The sequence below is a fragment of the Lutra lutra genome, chromosome 8 (assembly GCF_902655055.1).
Source record: "Lutra lutra chromosome 8, mLutLut1.2, whole genome shotgun sequence".
Taxonomy (NCBI): domain Eukaryota; kingdom Metazoa; phylum Chordata; class Mammalia; order Carnivora; family Mustelidae; genus Lutra; species Lutra lutra.
Genome location: NC_062285.1, coordinates 106,743,409 through 106,761,671, shown reverse-complemented (window position 1 = coordinate 106,761,671; position 18,263 = coordinate 106,743,409). Strand labels below are relative to the sequence as shown.

The 18,263-nt window shown below is 38.1% G+C and overlaps 1 protein-coding gene across 1 annotated transcript in view; it reads right to left on the bottom strand.

Annotated features, from left to right (window-relative positions):
- Nucleotides 1-18,263, bottom strand: part of ACSS3 (acyl-CoA synthetase short chain family member 3) — a 155,912-nt gene that overhangs the window by 95,843 nt on the left and 41,806 nt on the right. Inside the window, exons 3-5 of the mRNA XM_047740345.1 lie at nucleotides 10,739-10,927; nucleotides 6,158-6,292; nucleotides 2,246-2,386 (exon numbers count right to left, since the gene is read on the bottom strand). Of these exons, the coding sequence (XP_047596301.1) occupies nucleotides 2,246-2,386; nucleotides 6,158-6,292; nucleotides 10,739-10,927 (465 nt within the window). The remainder of the gene's footprint in view (nucleotides 1-2,245; nucleotides 2,387-6,157; nucleotides 6,293-10,738; nucleotides 10,928-18,263) is intronic.

Genomic DNA, 18,263 nt, shown 5'->3' with positions numbered 1-18,263 from the left:
GCATAGGTCCTGGTTATACTTCTAAAAAGAGAGCCAGACCCATATTTGGGTGCTCAGTCATATTTGCTGAATTTATTGACTGTAATCCTCCAGACACTATTCAATCTCATCTTTCCCCTGAGAGAGTGCTGTCCTTTTAGAACAAGGATCACAGTCTATCTTGTACCACCTGCATTCATATACATTACAACCCACCAAACTGAAGGGACTGTGGTTCACTCCTATCTTCTGGCACAGAAGGAACACTCAATACACATATGTTGAACGGAGCTGAATTCGACATACAGATCTATCATCTGAAATAGATTATCTTTAGGATGGTACATTAGGAAAAAAAGAAGAATGACTGAATCTTTAAACGATCTTCAGTTTGGGCATCTAGGACTCCAAGGAGAAGTTCCTGACCCAGACAAAACCTGGGAAAGCTAGGATCCTTCTTTATTTGGAACCAGGAATCACCACTTTCCAAATTTGATGCTGTATACATTACTGTCATTCTACCACACTGGCTGAGTCTGTTCTGAGTCGCCGACAAGCTCCTCTTCTCTTCCTGCTATAAAGATGCCCATCCAGGCCATGGTGAAGGTCAGGGTAATTTAAAATCTTGAAGTGTCACAAAGGTTTTTATAAGAATCCTTCAGGCTTATAGGAGCTAAAGTGATTTTTGGAGGGTTCTTTTTTATTTAGTTAGGTTATACTGTGTTTTCAGGGTCAGGGGTTTCCTCTCATGTTGATACTTTTCTATTAGATTATAACTTTCTGAATCCCCTTGTATTTTACGGCCAAACATTCAGTTAGCCTCTGGATGGCTGATGCATAATGCATAATTGCAAAAGGTGGAGGATTAAAGTTTAGGTGCAGAAGATCATTCGGACCTCTGGAACAAGGCATACTCATCAACATATAGGAATATTTTTCAGATGACCAGAGTTGTTACAGAAATCCTAAGAGTTTGATTCTACAATGACACAAATATATTTATGTATACGCATTTATTTATTTATTTATGCACTCCACAAAAATTTGTTAAGTACATACAAAGCACAACAGGAGACTAAAATATAATAAAACACGGTCTCTGTCCTCAGAGAGAATATATTCCCTACCAAATGCTTCCTTTTTTACAAGCAAGTGAGTTTTTTATGGAACATCTTAATTTTTCTTTTTAAAAACTAATCAAATGGAACAACTATTTTAAGACTATTAACAAATTATATTCTCAGAGCTCTGATGCTACAGAAATCAAATTTTAATAAAGAGGCCACTATTCTCCAGGATGCAAGTGATCGTGAAAGTCCCTTCCCCCACTAAAATTTTATGATTCAATGACTACTGAACTCCTTAATGAAAATGAATAGGGAGATGACACTGTCAGCTTTTATGAAGTTCTATGAAGAAACGGTATTAGTTGGAGATACAGGCAAAAGTGATATTTATTTGTTATCTGACACCTTCAAAAATATTGATGCTTCTAATTTTGTTTTGTGAAAACATCTTTCATGTAAGCAGATTCAAAAATCCTTGGATGTCTTCAGTGCTGCAAATCGCACAGTTCAATACTTTGGATAAATTGCATGCTGTTCAAACTGTCTAGGTCAATTCTCAAACTTGCATTTAAAGCAAAGAATTAAATTCCCTTAGATCAAAAATCAATTCCCTACTCTACAAAAGTTATATCTCAGTTTAGAAAATAAAAATATTTAATTTAAAACACAGTTTTATAAAACTGTATTAAACCCACTGACATTTGATCAAATATCCATTCATCTTAATAGTTTACTAAAGCAATGGCAACTTGCTGATATATGTGAAGATTCTGGAAGAGACTGGGCCAGAGTGTTTGACATTAAGTATAATTAATATTTTTCAAGATTTAGGGACGCCTGGGTGGCTCAGTTGGTTAAGCAGCTGCCTTCGGCTCAGGTCGTGATCCCAGCGTCCTGGGATCGAGTCCCACATCGGGCTCCTTGCTCGGCAGGGAGCCTGCTTCTCCCTCTGCCTCTGCCTGCCATTCTGTCTGCCTGTGCTCGCTCTCTCTCCCTCTCTCTCTGACAAATAAATAAATAAATAAAATCTTTAAAAAAAAATATTTTTCAAGATTTAAACACAACATTCCTTTAAGATATAAAGTACCCAAGCCTAGTCCTCCAGGTACAGTCTGCATTTTCAGTCAGTCATCAAACATTCTCAGTGGACAGGAAATCTTGGCCACTGCACAGATACTTATCCCTGAGAGCACGAATACCTTGGGCAGCCCCGTTGTTCCGGACGTGTAAAGAATATACAGCGGGTGTTCCGAAAGAACGGGAACACAGTCATGTGACTGTGCTTTGGCCATCTCCTCATCCCAGTCAAGGTCACGACCTGGAGCCAAAGGAACTGTCTCCTACACAGGAAGTATACAGGAACATGCAGTGAACAAAGGATGTTACATCAGAACAATGGCAACTGACTAAATCTACCTATATTAGTCTGAGTATCTGACTCAAAATCTAAGCCTAGATAGCATTAAATATCAGATTTATGACTACATATTTCAGGGTCATGAGTTAAAAATATTCCTAAAAAGTTTGATGTTGGCTTCCACTGAACTGACCAAAGAAACTGTTTTATTCTAATCTAAGGATAGCCTTAAGAAATCCAAGGGGATGCAGTCATGTTTTTATCAACAGAGCTTAACCAAGAGAGGTTCATGTTTCCCATAAACATATGTACAGTATTAACTTTATAAACCCATATCTATTTTTCTAACTTTTTTTCTTTTATTTTGCAACTAAAGTCTTCATAATGAAATGTCAACTAACCCATTAAAATGTTTCTTTATACATGGCAATTTAGAACTAATACTGTGGCCGTTCTTTCCAAATGAGAAAATATTAAATCATTTTCAGGAGTAGGGAGATATCCACTTTTGCTTTTTCAAGAACAAAAATTCATTTTGAAAATTAATGAGCATATGTGACATATCTAAAATGTTACCCAGGGGTGCCTGGGTGGCTCAGTGGGTTAAGCCGCTGCCTTCGGCTCAGGTCATGATCTCGGAGTCCTGGGATGGAGCCCCACATCGGGCTCTCTGCTCAGCAGGGAGCCTGCTTCCTCCTCTCTCTCTGCCTGCCTCTGCCTGCTTGTGATCTCTCTCTCTGTCAAATAAATAAATAAAAAAAAATAAATAAATAAAATGTTACCCAATTTTCCCTCCACCTTAGTCATCCAATAATGTGGTAGGAATGTTTGTTTTCTTTTTTGTTCCTTGAACCAAGCTCTGTGTTGTACTTTATGGTAATAGAGTCACGAGTTAGTCAGAGAGACAATTAAAAGAGATTAGACCTCTTTACTTAAAATACTGCCAACAAAACGAGCCAGCTAGATAAGGAGTAAGGAAGTGGCTTATGGAAAAATTATTCTAATGGGGAGTCACAGCTATTTAAGTAGAATTAAGATTCAGTACACATCTGATTATTTTCTGAAATGTTAACTAAGCTCCAGATGACACGTCAGGAAGTTTACATTTGGTGAATGATTAGTTTAGGCCCAGGCGAGGCTCCCCATTCTTCCGTGAAAGCTGGTAAGATCCACCCACTAAAGAGCCTATGTAACCATTCTCTTCATCAAGGCAATCCCCCAGTGAAGCCCAGAAACCCTGAGGGATTGAGAAAAGCTGAGTCATTTCCAACTTTTCAGGATCCTTAATAATCAGGTTGCAAATATGGTCGTATATTTAAATGAGTACATTTACAAAATAACACTTCAATCTAATATCACAATGTCTTTGTGAATAAACACATTACAGGTAACAATCAGAGCAGAATTTCATAAAAGTGAAGTTTAAGGCCCAATTAGCTTCTCTGGCCTCACTCTAATAGACCCTGAATATGCCAATAAGAGAGATAAAAATAGTTCACTGTCACCAGATTGTATATTTCCATTTGTTTTTATGAATGTTTTTATGAATCAGAGAAACACAACTAATTTCAAATTACCAAGCCTTTGTAATTGACATTACAATAACAGACCCATAAAAAGAAATTCTCACACTGCATAATGAAAAATGTCAATGGAACACTCGCAAAAAATTATTACAGATCAAATGAAATGAGGAGTGAATGAATGAATGAATGAATGAATGAATGAATTCTTCAGGCTAAGAAAATCCTTTACAGGCACATGTAAAGAAGACTGGGCAAAAGGCAGGGAGGGAAAAGTCAGCATTAGCTTTTACATAGATACTTTTACTTCTGTAGACACGTCCTGGTAGCGTTCTTGAAAGGCAGTACTGGCCGAGCACCAGAGCTAACTGATGTGATGCTGTGATTCTGTCATCGCTTGCTTGAGGCTTAGGACTGGCAGCCTGGTTTTTACCTCCTTTGGCAAAAATGCAATCTTGGTTAATGAGACATACCACCGGGCCTCATAATCTGTGTCTCTAAACTGGAGGCAAAGCCAGTCCACTGGGCTTAATTACTAACTAAACAGCAGGACTACTATAAAGGACAAGAGACAACCAAAGCCATCATCAAAGATAAAGAAGATTCAAAATAGAGGGAAGTGTCTCAAGAAAAAGGGAAAGAGAGAGAGTATGAGCCAGTTACAGAAAGGAAGGATGGAGGAGGGAATCTCTACCCACGAAAAGGAAAGAGAAGAGATGTGCATTCGAAAAATATGAATAGGAAACTTGCATGTCCATTTCCAGTGTGTTTGTAAAGTAAAAGAAATAGCATATATCTTCTTGATTAAAAGTCATTGAACCAAAGTTCAAATCTTGGCACCACTTATCAGCTGTGACTTTGGGCTATGACCGCTCCATAACTCAGTTTCTTCATCTGTGAAATGGGGCCAGTAATAGCATCTACTTCATCAGTTTGTGAAAATTAAATAAGTATATGAAAGTACTTAGCTCTGGGCCTAGCATAAGTTCTTCACAAATTCACGAGTTTATGCATATGCAAAGGCCACACACATACTCACAGAAACACATGCATTTGTGGGTGTGTGTGTGTGTGTGTTCCTACCCTTCCTCTGACCTCCTCATACCCAAAGCCTCTTTCACTGCTGACTCTGTATTCCTTGACTTAACAACAAGCCTTTTTAAAAATATGCTTGAGGGCATCTGAAAGAAACTCAAAATTCTTGAGACAGTAAGAATATTAAAATCATTGAGTGCAGCAGTCCATGAACCACAGACTACTAAAACTTTATACAGAAATTTAATGTGGTAATGGGAATTGCTAGGTGGTAATCAAAATGACATAGTTTTAATGCTTTCTATTCTTATATCTTGTCATTTAAGCATTTTTTGCAGACAACCTCAAGAGTTCCATAAAATTACACAATTCTTTGCACTCTTGTCATTTTTCGTCTGCAAAAAATTTTAATCTGCTAGGAACCCAAGTTGCTTCCACTATAAATAGCTGATACTGGCATGGATGTAAAATTAAGGTGATCATTAGATCAAATTTACTAGGAAAAGCACTGTAAAATGTATTCATTGTGTTTTTTAGACTGTTTTTTCTTCTTTCATGGATCACAAAATAATTTGCTTAGAATATTCACATTTTGTTTTCCTGAACACGGTTTTATTTCCAGACTAAATGCCTTCCTTAAAATTTTTAAAAGGCAATTTTTAAATACAAATTAATCATATCACTCCACAAGGCAGGAGAGCTCAGGGATCAAGTGATCAGAGTGCGCTGTGTTCAGATCATGACCCTGACACTCACTAGCTGGGCAAGTTGTTTTATCTCTGCTCACTGGATTTCTCTTACATAAAATAGGAGTAATGCTCATAAGTTATCAGGAAGAATTTTTAAGCTGTTCACTAGTAGAGAATGAAGAATCAATTGGTAAGCAGTCAGTGAGTGAACGTATTATCATGATTATTACAATTTAAATTGATACATGACACCACAACAGACTAAGTGCAGAACCCAATTCATTAACATTACATATTATTATATGTGTTTCAATCTTTTTGTTTTAAGCTAGTTTTTTTCATAAAGACAAAAAACATCATTCATACTTTTTTTCTTTTTGCAAAAATGGTGATATGTGGGAAGTTATTTAATTGTTTATAAATCTAGTGTTTCTTTCACAAGGGCAAGACTATAATCATCCTTAGAACATCACCAGAAGCAAGCACCAAATTCAGTATTCCTATTACCATATTTGGACGATTATAAATGAGCACATTATCTGGTTTGTGTTGTCCTAGTCTCAGTGCTTCTTCTAGAAGGGGGATGTATTCTACTCTTCTTCCAGGTTCAATCCCAAATGATGCTGTAACAACCACCTTGGGCTACAATGGAAAAAGCACAGTAATTGAGAAAGTTGAGCAGTGCTGATTAAGGTAAGTATAATATTTCAGGTGCAGGTTGGCAATTTAACATTCAACAAGAAGTGCTGTAATGATTCTGTTCTCTATTGAGTAAATGGCCTGAAAACTATAAACCCTTTGTAAATGTTGTAGACCTAACAACTTCCACAGAAATCTCGCTTACCTGTTCCAAACTTTCCGCTCGGTGATGCTTTGGGCCAATAAGTATGAGCTATTTAAAAATACTTCCCAAAAAATTCATGAGGCCACGCCAAATTGCCCTGAGCTGGTGATATGCAACCCTAGGGGCCCAGCACTAACGGAGGCCCCCATACTGGCTCATCTGTGCTGAGGTGGTAGTATTTCTTAGGTGGGAAGGGTCAGCCTATTGCTAGTAGGAAGGGTTACTACATTTTTTTATGTCAGTATCTCTGCTTAAATGTGACCACAAAAAAAAGGGGACCAGAATCTCTGATTTATTTTTTCTTTTATGATTCTCATTCTAAATACATTCATTTTTGCCAAATACTACACTTGTAATTTTGTTGTATTTTTCTTAAAAGGGCCCCCAAATGATTTAAGCTTCAAGCCCCACAGAGCCTAAACCTATCATTAAGTTACACTTGGAACTTTTCTTGACTTGACAACTCGCTAGTCCTTCTTCAAGATACACTAAGGTGTAGCCGAAAGGTTTCCCTGAGGGGAGCTGAAGAAGTCACGGTTAATGTGCTTTCTGGGCAGGACTCCGGTGCCCAACTGTAGTGAAAATATTCCCTCATCCCCACATTGCAAAGGAAGCTCCCCAAGCCCAAATTTGGATCTCATTTATCTCTGTGTCTTCTATACCTGGTCCAGTGCTTGCCATACCATAAGCTCTCAATAAATGTTTCTGGAACTGAACCAAAATCCTCATTAATTTGCAGAAGCAAACATGTCTTTATCCTTTTAAGTACACTACTTCTTCACCAAGAAATCCAAAGCAAAGGAGGCAGATAATAAATTATTCAGGAGACAGATAATCAATCCATGATAGTGCATCTATTCGTGAATTCTGATTTCTAGTTATGATGCATTTCATCTAGGAAAGGTTTATATTATACCAAGTATATGCATATATCATACTGTCTGATTTTTGAATATTATTTAATATTCATGGAGCTGAAACTCAGTACAGTTACATAGCTTGCCCCAGGTCATAAGTGGTGGAATCAGAAAGAGGGCTACTTCTGTCTGGTTACAGAACCTTTCTCTTCCCGCTGTATCAAGCTGCCTTTCAAAAGAAAAGACAAAAGAAAGAAAAGAAAAATAAGTCTTGCTTCCTTTTATTATATTTTTAAAGACCCGACACTTAAATAGAGTTCACATTTTAATATCTATAATACTCACAAAAATAATTCTAGACAACATTCCCTAAGATTAGAATTCAGAATAAATGAAAGTAAGTTCCATATCAAATTAAAAATATATATAGAATATATCAAAGCTTGAATAATTTAATAAAGTCAAAATTAGACTCTTTCCCTCAAAAAAGAATCCCTTCTACATTTCTATTCAACAGCCTTTTATTGGAGATTTTATTTGGTCTAGACCAACTTGTTAGGATACTGTACAGTCTTTCCATTTTCATTTGTTAAAATAAAGCTTTTTCCTTTAAAAAAAATAAAATAAATAAAGCTTTTTCTTGAGGTAATTTATTTGAAAATCAGGACATCAAAATCATTCCTGATTTCAACTATTCATTCTATCCAGATATATATCTCCATCTTCTCACCTTTAATTTGACCTGCTCAATGGTCATGCTCATAAGTATATACACTTATTCCCAAAACTCCTTAGAAGGGTGTGTGTGTGTGTGTGTGTGTGTGTGTGTGTGTGTGTGTTGATGCGGGAAACAAAGGCAGAAGAAAAACTATTAAATTTCCTTACTACCTATAGTCCCTTGACAAGTCCTTGAAACAGAGTGATATTCCTCTAGGAACTCAGCTGTCTCGATGTTAATACTTCGTTAAGGACAAGAGGCAATCTTAGCCTGATCCCCAGAATCCTGTATGTCTACTTAACATATAAAAATTCCTTTGGAGGGGCACCTGGTTGGCTCAGTGGGTTAAGCCTCTGCCTTCGGCTTGGGTCATGGTCTCAGGGTCTGGGGATTGAGCCCCGCCATCATGCTCTCTTCTCAGCGGGGAGCCTGCTTCCTCCGCCACTCTCTCTTCCTGCTGCTCTGCCTACCTGTGATCTCCGTCTGTCAAATAAATAAATAAAATCTAAAAAAAAAAAAAAATTCCTTTGGAAACTTCCTCTATCTCTACCCCCCAAGATACATGTTGGCAATCATCCCATCAATACATATCTGAAGAGTCTCATGACAGTTTTTTTCCTAAACAGTAACAAATGCTCTTTTCCTAACAATAGCAGCCCCTTCAGGATCCTATTTTGTTTCCAAAATACCTGGGAGGCTTATGCTCTCCCTAACCACCTCCCAACTTATAAGTATACCATTGGCTGCTCCTCATGAACCCAGGGCAGCTCTTTTCTGCCCACAGGTCCTGTCCACATGCTTTAATAAAACCACCGTTTTGCACCAAAGATGTCTCAAGCATTCTTTCTTGGTCCTTGGCTTCAAACGCAAATGTCTTTCCCACATCATGTGTGATGAATAAAAACAATAGCCAGTGATACATAGTACACATTTTATAAATCCTCATTTTTATATATCTCAATTACCCCACATCATATAATTTCCTTAAAAAGGAAAGAATGCATATACTACATCTCGTACTTTTATCCAAATGGAGTTTAGGATTTCTAGAGCTAAAATGCTGGTGTCTACAGCTTCCTCAAAGGAGCCCCCAGTTGCCCACTGGTTTGCAGGTTAGTGACTATTTCCCCCCGATTTACTTTCATAAGCACTGACTCAACATGTTTGAAAAAGAGAGAAGAAAAATCTATCCAGTTAGTCTACAAACCAGCTCCCCAGTTCTAACACCTGATCTATTACCAGATGAAGTCAGATATGCAAACCCTCACTTTCTGCCTTGCACCCAAGGGACCCTCAGTCCATATTAGCTCCCTTGTTAGGAAAGTCTCATCTCTGGCTTGTGAAACTCTGAAGGTCAACCATCTGTCATTCCCATAATGACCTTCCTTCCTTAATCAGCCCGCTGTGATTACTCTGTTGCAATCGCCCATTATTTCACAGACAGAGGACGGGCCAATGGGTCTTATCGCAGCCTCTCTCCTCCCTCTGGCTCACATCATATTGCAACATCTGCTTCCTCTTAGCCTTGCTTAAAACGAGACACCCACCTGCTCAGAAACCTTGATGAGTCAAGGTCTACAGGACTCAGTTCAGACAAAACCACCTTTGCAAGCTCCCCACCTCTCCCTCTTCAGCCCCCTCTGTCTCTCCCCTGTCCTCCAAATGAATTTTACCCATTTCCGTCTCAAGCCAGACTCCTATTCTTTTTCTCTCCTTTTGGATCCCACAACATCATTCTCTTCAACTGGCTGAATCTTAGCCAAGATCTAACTCAAATCTCGACTCCAGGAAGTCTGCTTCAGCCACTCCAACTAAAAGAAGTCACTCCTTCTAACTCAGGGGTCTGTAACAATGGGTGAGAGCCAGACCCCAGCCACAGCACGTGTCTACTGAGTTTTCTAGGGACACTGTCATGTCCTCCGCTTACACAGTGCATCAGGCTGCTTGAGTGTAATAACACCTGTAGCCACCTGTAACCCATAATGCCTAAAATAGTCACTGTCTGTAACTTAACTGAAAAAAGTTGGCTGATTCCTGCTCTACATTCATAAGGGAATGATAGCTAACCTGTTCTTACTAAGTACTAAATCCTGGGCACTGTGTTAAATGCTTTCAGTTGAATATCTCAATGATTATTTCACAACAGCCTTATCAAGTTTGTTATTCGAGTACCCCCATTTAAACATGCAATCCACCCCTCCCCAATACCCCTCTTCACCACTGTGCTTATACTACCATTCCCAGAACTATGTATGTTTTAAAGCTACTATGTGTTCCATCCACTTGGTAAGTAATTATCCAGTACTATCCAGGATAGCACCTGGCATATAGTAGGAAGTTAAGAAATATGTTAATGAATAAATTGGTTATCAGTTATTTTCCTTGTAGGTCTTATACACCTCAACTAGATGGCAAGCTAACTTGAAAGGTATGCACCTAATCTTATATTTTATAATCCTCACAGCACCTAGCAAGATGTTTTTTACATAAGATTGACCCCAAAGTAAATTTCCGGTTAATGTATATATGCCAAAGAAAACACACATTTTAAGTATCCCATTTGAAAGGAGGATCTCATAACTACAGATCATTCTTGGGTGATTAATTCACAGACAAATACGGCTGCACTTTTTGTAGCTACTACTGATTTCTCCAAATAAAGCACTTACCTTTGCATGATCAATACGACTACTTAGTTCTTTGGATGCAAATCCCCCAAATATGAGACTGTGGATGGCTCCTATCCTTGCACACGCCAGCATGGTATACATCGCCTGTGGGATCATGGGCATGTAGATAACCACGGTGTCACCTTTCTTGACACCATGCTTGACCAAAACACCAGCCAGCTTAGAGACCTATAACAAAATCATCACATCAGCAGAGTGTTTTCTGTGTTATTTCACTAATTTTCTAAGTTAAGACACTTACACTAGAAGATAATCTCCATCTTGGTAGTGGTTCAAAGAAGCCTGAGTAACACATGTTTGAGGATGATGTAAGCTCAGATAGTAGTAGTAATAAAAGCCACTTGTATTACAATGATTGACTATAAACCAACTTACTATTATTATGCCATATCAACTCTGTGGCTTAAATTTCCTTAATTATCCACTCAGCAACATAATTACTGAGCAACTATGATGTACCAGACATTGTGTTTCAAGTTGGGAACACAACAATGAAAAACAGAGATACAGATATGTCCCTGTGGAGCTTTTATTCTAAAGGGGAAATCTGTCCAGTGAACAGAAAAGTAACATAATGGCAAATATGGATATATGTTGGTTTAACTGTTGAAAGAGACAAGTATGTGTTAGGAAAGAAACCATTATCATACACTTAGAAGGTAAATCAGACAGATTGTGTTATTATTATTCCTATGTTAGAAACACAGTAACCGAGACTCAGATATAACAAATAGCTAACCTGGGACCAGAGAGAGAGTAAATGATGCAGCAAGGAAACCATCACAAGTCTTTGAACCTCATATTCTTTGTCCTTTCTGCTGCCTGAAGCCAATCATTTCTTTCTTTATAGTTTTTTAATACTAATTATCTATGCAAACTGACGGCCCTCCATATTGAGATCAAAGACACAAATTTCTTTCTACTTTTGACCTACGTTTTGGGGACCAAAACAGACTGTATAAAATATGCTTAGACCTAACTGAATAAGAAGTTCAACATCCTTCCATTTAAAAAATGTATACTGAGCACATGTATATGGCAGACATTGTTTTCTGATACATCCATAAACAAAACAAGACAAAGATCTCTATCCTCAGAGAGCTTATGTTTCAGCAGACTGAATATTTACAATAATCATAAGTAAATTACGTATCATGTTAAAAGGTAGTCAGTACGTTGCGGGGAGCGGGAGTAGAACAAAGTAGAGGGATTGAGAATGTGGGGGATAGGATTCTCAACGGGATGGTGAGGGCAGATCTCACTAAGAAAGTGGCATTTCAGGGGCACCTGGGTGGCTCAGTGGGTTAACTTCTGCCTTTGGCTCAGGTTATGATCTCAGGGTCTTGGGATCGAGCCCCCCCGAATCACATCAGGCTTTCTGTTCAGCAGGGAGCCTGCTTCCCCCCACCCCCCGCCTACTTGTGATCTGTTAAATAAATAAATAAAATCTTAAAAAAAAAAGTGGCATTTCAGCAAGGACATGTACATGTTAAGAATAAGCGGATATCCACAAGTATGCTCTTTCAGGCAGAGAGACCACCAGTACAAAGGTGTGAGGGGGATCATCTGTGATGTGATGTTGTAAAAGCAAGGAGACCAGGGAGTTGGAACAGAAAGAACAAGGGAGAAAGTGGTCGTAGATCAGGTCAGAGGGCTAAAGAAAGGGCCCATACGCGTCCAATGGGCAGTGGGAAGGACTATGGCTTGCCCTTGGATGTGGTTGTTCGAGATGATGAACAGAGGAGGCCTGAGACAAGGAAATGGGCCACAGGGCTATTTACAGATCCCTTCATTTCATTCTGCCTCTCTTACATTTTCAGCAAGTTCAAAGAACTTGGAACCCTGATCATTCTTCCTTTTTCTCTTTATTCACTTCCTCTGTGCAGATGGGGAAAGATGTGTCCAAAGTTAAGGGCTCTGATGAAAGATAGGAAGTAACAAACAACTCTCTTAGTTTTGCTTTCCCCGATCCGCGCCTGCTAATTTGGTGCTATTTTTTAAGAACTCAAAGCTGCCCAGCCAAAAATTATGAGAAAGATATACCGAAGCAATATAAATCATCTACTTAAATTCTATATGAAGCTCAAGACCAAGAAAAACACTGGAAAGTTATATCCAAACCCTCAGGGTGCAATCCCTATAGAAAGTGGCCAGGCTCTGTGATCATATCGCTGGGTGTCCTGTTGAAGGTACAGAGTGAGGAGAGACCAATGAGAAGAGTTTGTCCTATTTACAGCTATAACTTCAGCATCTTGAATAGTGTCTATTGTTGAATAAAAATGACCTTCATCCAAGACCCAATCTAGCAGTAACTCTATATTCCAGTCTTCATAAGTTTGCTGGAAGATGCCCCAAAACTTTTCTGTCCTCTGAAAAAAATGATAGCGATGAATTCAAGAACTTTTTTGGAAAAAAAAAAAGATTTCAAAATGACCAAATGTGACCCCAAGATGTATTTAAGTGGGAGTCCTGTCACACCTTCAAAAACAATTAGGGAGCCAACATATTAAAATTAGGAGACTTCATATACAAATCTAGATTTCCAGGTTCTCCTGAAAAATTGTATAAGTCTAGCACCACTGGGCCTCTGTTGTTGAATGACAGCAATCAATTAAACCTGATACCAGCGACTAGGCTGAACTCACCATTCCCTGGGACCATTAATCACAGAGCATAAATTCTTCCTTCCATCCTGAGTTTAAGACATATTCTGCTACGTCTTGCTTATTTTATGTTTATGCTATAGGAGCATAGTCCTATAACCATAAATGACGTGATATATACTGATAATGAATTTTTTCCCCACCCATTTCTCCCATTTATATTATCTGCTTGGCTCAGGCATCTGAATTGTGAACCACTTCCTTGAAGACAATTAGTAAATTAGGCTGCACCAGGGCTATAAAACCACTAGATGGCGTCCGTTTGGCCTTGGTTTTTTTTTGTTTTGTTTTGTTTTTTCAAGATTTTTTTTATTTATTTGACAGAGAGAGAGAGAAATCACAAGTAGGCAGAGAGGCAGGCAGAGAGAGAGGGGGAGGAAGCAGGCTCCCTGCGGGGCAGAGAGCCCGACTCGGGGCTCGATCTCAAGACCCTGCTGGGATCATGACCTGAGCCAAAGGCAGAGGCTTTAACCCACTGAGCCACCCAGGCGCCCCCGTCTGGCCTTGTTAACCCAGCTTTTTACCGTCCCTCAATGTTTTGTTTGATACTGTGCTAACCACATCAGAGTTGCCATGGAAAAAAAGTTTTACACGATCAGCAGAGAAAATTTCTTTTTCAGTAGTGTCCAGGGATAAATGTCACTCCAGGAAAAGTTTACACTGTAAACTGTATATTATATACATATATGAAATTATATCTTTATGTCTATATATGTGAATGAAGTTGTATGGGAAAACATTTCTAGTGAGACTTCTAATAAATAGGTATATAAAAAATATTAGCTCATAGCAAGACAAACAAATGGACACTGGTTTGATATGAAATATGTGGTAATATTTCATTAAAAAATGCTTCTTACTAACATTATATCTAGAGATAAGCGATACAGGAGCCGTAGAACAGAATACTGAAATCTTGATTCAGACACAAATAAAATCATTTCGAAAATAAGTGGAAGCAACAGCAAACAAGAAGAGGAAAAAAATCTAGAAATCCCAGCCATCTGAGAGTCCATAATCACTCAAAGAAAGTGCTATGAAACTTCAACACAAAGGGCAATTCAATTATTGCTATTTCACGGGTCATCTTGTTTTTATTGACTTCCAGTTGGAACATCATCAAAGAGAAGGAAATTCGAGGTTATTTTTGTTCATTGTTAATATTCTTATCCTAGATATCTGAATGTAAATTTATAATTTTTATCACTATCCAAAGAGAAAATAGTTAACATGTATCTTGTATAATCTACAGTTTCTCAACCAAAGGAAAAGTTAAATCATGTCATTCACATAATCCATATTCATTTTTTATCTTCTCAAGACTGTGTTTTAATTCATCAACAATTTAATCACTTTCTGTCACTCACACACCACTAAACTGGTTTTCCGTCTAATGTCAAGGGTGGTACATGGAATATGAAATCAGGGTCAGGCCATGCCTCTGTTAGCAGGAGGGTAACTAAGCTGTGAAGGAAGCCCGAAAAAACAAAATGATATGTACACATTCATTTAGATGCAACACTATTTGCTTCTTCCCAGTAGAGACTATTTCAATGGACCATTTGTTTAATAGCTAATTTAGGGGGTACCTGGGTGGCTCAGGTCATGCTCCTGGGGTCATGCTCCTGGGGTCCTGAGATTGAGCCCCACGCTGGGGTCCCTGCTCAGTGAGGAGTCGCCTTCTCCCTCTCCTTCTCCCATCTCCCACTCCCCCTGCTTCTGTTCTCTGTCTCACTCTCTCAAATAAATAAAATCTTAAAAAAAAGAAATCTAATTTAAAGCCATTCAAATGTATAAGTATCCTGTCATTGATTCAACTTATACAATATGTATATGCATATATCCTGAAGTCAAGTTTGCAGATGCAAAATAGGAAGATATACTCTTTAAAGTAAAGAAATGCAGAGTCCAGGAAAAAGGACATAAATAAATAGTAACGACAAAATAAGAAAATGTAACAACAGATATTTATGTTATGTGAAATTGTATACACATATGGGCGCCTGGGTGGCTCAGTGGGTTAAGCCGTTGCCTTCGGCTCAGGTCATGATCTCAGGGTCCTGGGATCGAGTTCCGCATCGGGTTCTCTGCTCGGCAGAGATCCTGCTTCCCTCTCTCTCTCTCTGCCTGCCTCTCCATCTACTTGTGATCTCTCTCTAAAAAAAAAAAAAAAAAAAAAATTGTATACACATAGATTTGATTTTTTAATAGATTTGGTTTAAATATAACACACCATTTTCGATACATGCAAAAACTTTAAATTTTAAAATTATAAAATGAAAAGTTATTAGTATAACTAGTAAAAAAATTTTAATAAATTTTGTATGTATTCATTCTGCAAAATCTTCATTCAAAAGCAGTCCTTAGGTTAGTATAATTTCATGATCAACTGTCTATGACACAAATATTAAATGTTAGATGAAACTGACCAAAGACTATGTTCTGTGGAGTAAATTAGCACTTGCTTCACAAACAGCCAAATGTCTCCTAAAGAAAAGCATGTTTGTATGAGAAAGATAGTGCTGGTGTCCAAATTATAGTAAAAAGATAATAATTACAGGCAATTTCAGGGCCATGTCAAAGAAAATTATATGAAAGAGAAAACAAGAGGAAGCATGTTTCCAAGCTGCAATGATGTGCCACTGCACACCCTGGTCGAATCACCCACAGAAAATATAATCAATTTAAAAACCAATTATAATATCTGAAGAAGCAGTCTTCTTTTCCTAAAATTCTACTTGAAAAATAGAAACCTTCCCAAGGTGTTCTATATAAAAACACCTTGAAAGATGGGGAGCAAATAGGGAATTTGCAGGTGGCTCCTCAATGAAAGGTTGAATCAGACTTTTCTAAAACCCAGTAAGTATAGCCAGTGATCCTAGATAAAGACACAAATGTGGAATAGATTCCACAAGCACAAAGGGATGGCATCCTTTAACTGTCTGCATGAAAGAAAATGTTGTTATTGCTGAGGAGATTTAAGCTACGAGATGCCTATTCATTTCTCTCCTGGACCATTTGTCATCTCCTGGTTTCCAATCTTGCCCACTATAGTTTCTTCTTCAGAGAAACCAAAGTGATGGAGCGTCCCATCATACTTTGAATAAAATATAGTCTTGGGGTGCCTGGATGGCTCAGTTGGTAAGGGTCTGCCTTCAGCTTAGTCATGATCTCAGGGTCCTGGGATCGAGCCCCATGACAGACTCCCTGCCCAGTGGGGAGCCTGCTTCTCCATCTCCCTGTGCTCCTCCCCACTGTTCATACTCTCTCTTGTTCTCTTGTCCTCTCAAATAAATAAATAAATAAATAAATAAATCTTTAAAAAATATAGTCCTTACAATGGTGCACAAGGTCCTACAGGATCTGTCTGGTGGACACTCCCCAATTTCATCTTCTTCCTCTTTCTTCTCATTGCTAACCTCTTGGTAGCCCCCTGATGGCCCAAGTTTGTTCTTGTTCCAGAACCTCTGCCTGACCTGATTTTCACTCAAATGGGCACATGGTTCTCTCCCAGTGTCCATTTGGGTCTGTGTCACTGAATCATCTCCTTGGTAACAAACAAGTTACAAACATCTCCTTGGTAAGAAAGCAAGTAGTTTTCTCTGACGAACATATCTAAAATGGCAGCCCAAGTCATCTGTAGCATCATATTTTCCTTCATTTATATTGTATAAGTTTTCACTTAAGTTGTATTATCTTTTTATTCATAATTCATCTCACTAATCAGAATACAATTTTCCTATGAGGAAAGATTATATCATTCACCCTATAGTCTATGATGCCCACAATAGTGCCAAATATTTATCAGGTGTCCCAAAAGTATGTCTGAATAAATACACGGACACCAGCATCATTCTAGTCCAGAAAAATGAATTCAAAACACATCTGTTTTGACATCTTTCTAAACACACATCTTTCTAAAAGGTGAGAGGTGTCCCAAAAGTATGTCTGAATAAATACACGGACCCCAGCATCATTCTAGTCCAGAAAAATGAATTCAAAACACATCTGTTTTGACATCTTTCTAAACACACATCTTTCTAAAAGGTGAGAGGTCAGCCACCCTGAAAATAAGACAAATCATCTACTAAGAACCTATCAACGAATGATAAAAAAATAAATTAATTAAGTGAATGAAGTATCAAAGCCATGGACCCGAATTTCAGGTTTCCAAGAAAGCCAAGGTAAATGTTTTAAGAAGAGTTTTAGGTGAGGCAGGCCATAAACCTTCACAGTCAGGCAATGAACTAAAACAGGATTCTCACAGCATTACAAAATAAAAATACCCTGTGGGGCCCCTGGATGGCGCAGTTGATTAAGTGTCTGACTCTAGGTTTCCATTCAGGTGGGATCTCAGGGTCCCGAAATGAGCCCCTGTGGGGTTCTGCATTCAGCCAGGAGTCTGCTTCAGATTCCCCCTCCCTCTCCTTCTGCCCCTCCTGCTCATGCTCTCTCTCTCTCTCTCTCTCTCTCAAATAAATAAAAATAATAAAATTTTTGAAAAATTAAAAAGATAGAAATAAAATAAATAAAAAATGAAAATTCTCCAATGAATTGGAAAAAAAGCACAATGTAGAGCAGACAAGTGATGTTTTTGGAAATAATTATTTCTCTCAGACAAGGATTAGATTTTTATTTCCTTTTTAATAGACGAGTAACTGTTCTTTTTCATTAATCCATTCAGTAAATAATATGAGCTTATGCTATAAGGCCTGTATTAGACACTATGTTATGTTGGTTAAAAAAAAAAAACCAAATACATAAATAAAATATTACCCCTATCCTCAAGGAATAGTACTCTGGTCAAGAAATACATATTAGAGTAGTATAAAAAGCAGTTA